This window comes from Chrysochloris asiatica, unplaced genomic scaffold (genome assembly GCF_000296735.1).
Source record: "Chrysochloris asiatica unplaced genomic scaffold, ChrAsi1.0 scaffold00163, whole genome shotgun sequence".
Taxonomy (NCBI): domain Eukaryota; kingdom Metazoa; phylum Chordata; class Mammalia; order Afrosoricida; family Chrysochloridae; genus Chrysochloris; species Chrysochloris asiatica.
In genome coordinates, this window is record NW_006408681.1 from 1,589,045 (window position 1) to 1,594,537 (window position 5,493).

The 5,493-nt window shown below is 40.8% G+C and overlaps 1 protein-coding gene across 1 annotated transcript in view; it reads right to left on the minus strand.

Moving 5' to 3' along the window:
• FAT3 (FAT atypical cadherin 3) overlaps window positions 1-5,493 on the minus strand; it is a 740,800-nt gene that overhangs the window by 84,760 nt on the left and 650,547 nt on the right. The window contains exon 13 of the mRNA XM_006871207.1: window positions 1,222-1,611. Within this exon, the coding sequence (XP_006871269.1) occupies window positions 1,222-1,611 (390 nt within the window). The remainder of the gene's footprint in view (window positions 1-1,221; window positions 1,612-5,493) is intronic.

Sequence of the window (5,493 nt, forward strand, 5' to 3'; positions counted from 1 at the left end):
ATGTTTTGCCATATAAAATAAATGTTGTTAATTACTATAGTTTCTTGTTTCTGTTTAGTGAGCTAGAAAGGAATTCCTTTACTATCTTGCTCAGTAAGTGCCTACCTCTTGCGCGCTAAGAGGTTAGGTGTGAAACTCACATTTTTTATCTGCAAAACGTGAACTGCCTTGCTTAGTCATAGGGAAGGAGGTTAACAAAATGGGAATCTGTGAAAGTGCTTAAAAATATGAATACAAACACTCTATAAAGAGTATGCTTACTCTTCTAGAAACACCCACACTTGTTTTCTGAATTCCCATCTTTATTCAAAGCACCCTACTTGTTATGACCCATCCCATTGATAAAGAAAAATAACAAAGGCTCTCTTGGATTCTAAGTACCCTTTCCCTGGGTTATGCACACATCTCCCCAGAGTTTGAAAAGGATGTGGTGAGAAATGACGAAGACAAGAGAACAGTGTTCAAATACAGCACATGTTCTCACAGACTGATAGTTCTAGTTGAGGTTCTAGACTTAGAAGACCTGAAAGTCACCATCTAGATCACTCATAGGTGGCAGGGAACCTGAGAGTGTTGCCTAATAAGTGTGGAAGGGGCAAGGGGAACCTAATCTCCAGGAGGCACCCCAAACATACAAGCAGATGATCCAAGTGAAAAACATACAAACAAAACACAGAAGAGATAAAAACAAACCGACCCTTATACATGGTATGTCAAAACTACTTCATGACAGCTTCTGTGTCCCCACTTATGAACACCATTGCTGCTGGCAAACCTTCCTGTAGAGAAATCCTACAATCACCTTTGGGATCATGTATTTGCCAAGTAAGCCCACAGTTCCTCCAGCCCTCCATTACTACTAATGGAGACGTCATATGTGTTAGACTGGAATGGTACTCCCCAGAATTTTCAATGACTGATTTTGGGGAAGCAGATCACTAAGTCTTTCTTCCAAGGCACTTCCGGGTGAACCTGAACCTCTAACCTTTTAGTTAGCAGCTGAGAGTGATAACTGTTTTTACCACCAACAGTCTGGAGTTAGGAATTGAACATAACATGCAGAATGCTAGAGGACCCTGCTAAGAGAACTCATGCTTCTACAGTGAGGGAGATGGGAGAAGAAAGAAAAGCCTGCCCCAAAAGGCAGTTAGAGCATTAGGAAGAGAAAGTAAAGCTGACACAATGAGGCCTTGCATCCTAAATTGGTTGCTGTTTGCTCACCTGTCTTTGGGTTGATTCTAAATTTCGCTTGTTCATTCCCAGACCGGATGAAATACGTGATCTCAGCATTTGTGCCAATATCCTTGCTGGTGGCAAACACAGATAGGACTTGAGTGCCGGGGGAGGTGTCTTCAGGCACTGTTACCAAGTAGTCTCTTCTCTCAAACACAGGGGGGTTGTCGTTAATGTCCAAGACGGTGATGGTGATGGTGGCCAGAGAGGACAGGGCTTGCCCGGGGCTCTGGTCAGTGGCTCGCACACTGATGTTGTAGGAAGACTGCTGCTCCCGGTCCAGTGACTGCTCCAGGATAATGATGCCAGATGAACCATCAATGGAGAAGAACCCACCGGCTGAGTCTGCCAGGGAGTACACTACCTTCCTGTTGATGCCTGCAGGAGACACGAGAATGCGAGCCAAAGGAGAATGGATTAATGCTCTACATTAGGTTTTATAGCTTTGCCAATTTTCGAAGAACCACACCAAGAAACAAACAAATCACAGAAATGGAGAGTTTTGGTACTTTAAGCATTTAAATTTCAGTTTGTAAGAAATACACAGTTATATTAAAAGGTAAGGACCCATTGAAAGCAGGAACCAGACAAGGGTGTTCTTTATCACCACATCTATTCCATTTTGGAATAGTATTAGCCAGAGCTATAAGGAAAGAAAGGGAAATTAAAGACAACCAAATTGGCAAAGAAGAAGTAAAAGGTAAGCAAGTACAACGAATAAAGAAAATAGATTCTTAATATTTTACAAAAAAACAGATGATTAAGAAATTCAAATATGGCAATAATGCATGAATCAAGGCATGTCACAGAAAAATATATACAAACTAGCCAATCAATTATTTTAATAAATGTTTATTTATTAGGCACTATTCGGGACTTGTGGTGTGGCACTGTAAGATCAGCAATGGACGCTGAACCACAAGGTTGGCAGTTCAAACCTACCAGCTGCTCCTTGGAAACCCTACACAGGGTCGCTATGAGTCAGAACCAACTGGATGGCACTTATCAACAACAGGCAATATTCTGGGTGCTAGAGATTAAGCAATGAACAAAAGAGGCAAAGTTTCTGGAGAAAAATTTCACATTCTAGTAGGAGTATATGAAAAAAATGGTTATCATAAAAGAAAATTAGTAAAATAAATAATAGGAGAACTCTTAAAATTTGTAATAAAAGTTTATATAACCCAATTTAAAAATGAGCAAAGGAAGTGGATAGACATTTCTCCAAAGAAGATACGCAAATGGGAAATAAGCACGTGAAAAGATGCTCAAATGTCCTTAGCCAATAGGGGAATGCAAATCAAAATCGTAATAAGATGTCACCTGACCCAGGAGGAGGCCTAGATTACAAAAACTATAACAAGTATTGAGGAAGATGTGGAGAAACTGGCACCCTTAAACCTTACTGGTTGTTGCAGTTGTTAAGTGCATAGCAACATTGAATAGATTTTCTGGCGAGTTTGAACTAGTGCACCATCTGTGGACTAGTTTTTGGTGGGTCCTTAAAAAATTAAACATAAGAATTCAACAATTCAAGTCTTAGGTATATATTCAATACAGTTTAAAACTTAAGTTCATGTAAAAGCTTGTACATAAATGTTCATAACGCCAGTATTAATTATAGACAAAAAATAAAAATTACTCAAATACCCATCAACTGATGAATTAACAAATGTGGTATAAGCAATATAAGCCTACACTGGAATATTGTTGTTAAGTGCCGTCAAGTTAGTTATGACTCATAGTGACCCTGTATAAGGTTTTTGAGGAACAACTGGTAAGTGTGACTTGCCAACTTTGCACATTATCCAGTAGTGCCATACCAGCCACACTAGGACTCCACACTGGAATACTAATTGGTTATAAAAAGAAATTAAGTTTTGATACATCCTACAGCATGGGATGAATCTTGAATACATGCTAAGTGAAAAAAACAACAAGAACAAAAAACCCCACAGAGATACAAAGGGTCACACAGTTTACAATTCAATTTATGTAACTTGACCAGAATGGATAAATTTATAGAGACAGAAGATTAGTGATTACCAGGCACTCGAGCAGGATACGCACTGGGCTGCTAACTACAGGGTTACCATTTGAAACACACCAGCCGCTCCTTGGAAACTCTATACAGGGTCACTATGGATCAGAACTGACTCAACAGCACTTAACAAAAAGTGAGGAGTGACTGCCAATGGGTACAAGAATTCTACTATTATTATTATTTTACTTTTTGTTGTGAATTGAGTGGAGGTTTACTGACAAGATCATCTATTTTACATTCAACAAATCATACACATTGTTTTGGTATCAATGATTGCAATTCTCTCCACATAACAACAGTTATTTCACTTCCTTTTTGTGGGTCCTGTTTCCATTTCTCCCTGCTTCCCATGCCTTCAGGTAAATGTTGCCCTTTTGATCTTGAATGATTTACCATTCCAAAGTGAGTGTTTTACTTACTAGTATTGCTCTTCCCCTTATATATCTACTATTGCTTGGCTGAAAATTGGGCCATGAGGGTGAGTTTTCTTCCAAACCTGAAGGGTGATCAAGGACCATGGTCTTAGGTTCCTCCAGTCCTTTTCTGACCAGTAAGTCCAGTCTTTTTGGGGTAACAAAAGTATTCTGGAAATATATAGTGATGATGGTTGTACAACCTTGTAGATATACTGAAAACACTGAATTGTCTACTTTCAAAGGTTGAATTTTATAGCATGCAAGTTCAAATAAAATAAGAAATAAATAAAATGTAGCTGCTGTTGTTGTTACTGTTGTTAGGTGTTGTTGAGTTGGTTCCTACTCATAATGATAGAGTAGGTATGGGTCCGAACTGACTCATTAGCACTTAACAACAGCACCAACAAGCTTGAAATGGGCATTTGTTATTCAAATAGAACTGTCAAGTAGGAAATTAGATAAGGAAGGTTGAAGCTGAAAGAAGTTCAAACTGGAGACATATGTTTGAGGGTCATCAGTATACAGAGGGGATGCTAGTCTTGAAAATGAGTGAGCTCATAGTGAGTGTGGTGGTGGTGGTGGCTGGGTGTCCTTGAGTTGGTTCTTTTTTTTTTTTTTTAATAAATGTTTTATGGTGAATTGTGTGATAGTTCACATGGGAGAACATTAGTTTACATTAATTCTATCATACATCCTTTCATTGCCATAGTTACCATCCTGTCCATGTCCATGCATCATCACCCAACCAAAGGGTATACCCTGCAACCCTGCCCCCCCTCCCCCCCAGTGGTCCTCAGCACACAGTCCCTTTCCCTCTCTGGATCTCAAGTCCCCAGCCACTCCATCTCTCCACATCATCTTCTCTTCCTCCATCTCAGGTCTCACTGCTTCTTTGGGTAAGGTCCCTCTCTTTGCTCTTCTCCATTGATGGTCCCAGGGCCCTCCGCTCCTAGACTGAAAAGTTAATCACTCCCCTCCTGGCTATAAAATGTCCACCTTTACATTTCCAGCCCTCACAATCAATCCTGATAACAATTATTCACTATTGCATCACAAGAGATCGATCTACATTTCATTTCATCAGCCCTTCCTGGACAGGCTGGGTATTTTTCACTGGAGACTCTACCTTCTTCCACGCCCTTTGGATCTAGGTTCCCTCTTAAAAGCTTGTAAGCCAGTCGCTTCTTACCTTTGTATCCCTCCCCCCATTTTAGGTAGCCAATATCCAAGTTGTCCATCCCTATCTACTCTTTGTGTGGAGGGGGTGGGAATAATTCTTGCAGCAGGGATTTGTTTCCTCTTTTGAGCTATTGCATTTATAGGTGTAGGTCAATTTTATCAAATTGTATCAGATGACACTTTTTCCCTCTTCTTTCTTCTTCTAGTTGAGCTCCGTTCATACAGTCATTGAAGCCAGGTCAAGTGGATATCATCTGCAAGTGTGGGTGTTCTTGTGTCTGTCTGCCCTCTTCTTATCAGCTGGCCACTTTACTCTCCACTCTAGCCCTCTGTGGCTGTGTCACTGACTCTGAGCCCATGAGTCCCCAGGTCATGCCTTGCTGCTGGGTGACCAGGTCTCCACCTGGGTTCACAGTAGTCTGCTGAACGATGTAGGGCTTAGCTCACCGCTTCATTGATGTTCTTCGGTCACTTCCCCTTATGGGTGATGTGTGTGGTCATCAATCAGAGCGTGCATTTCCATTGTGTCTTGGTCTTGGAAGAGGATTTGCACTGAGAGGACCCGACCACTTGCCTTGATGTCTCCTGGGCAAGCAACTTGCTTGTTCTTGTGGTAACAGT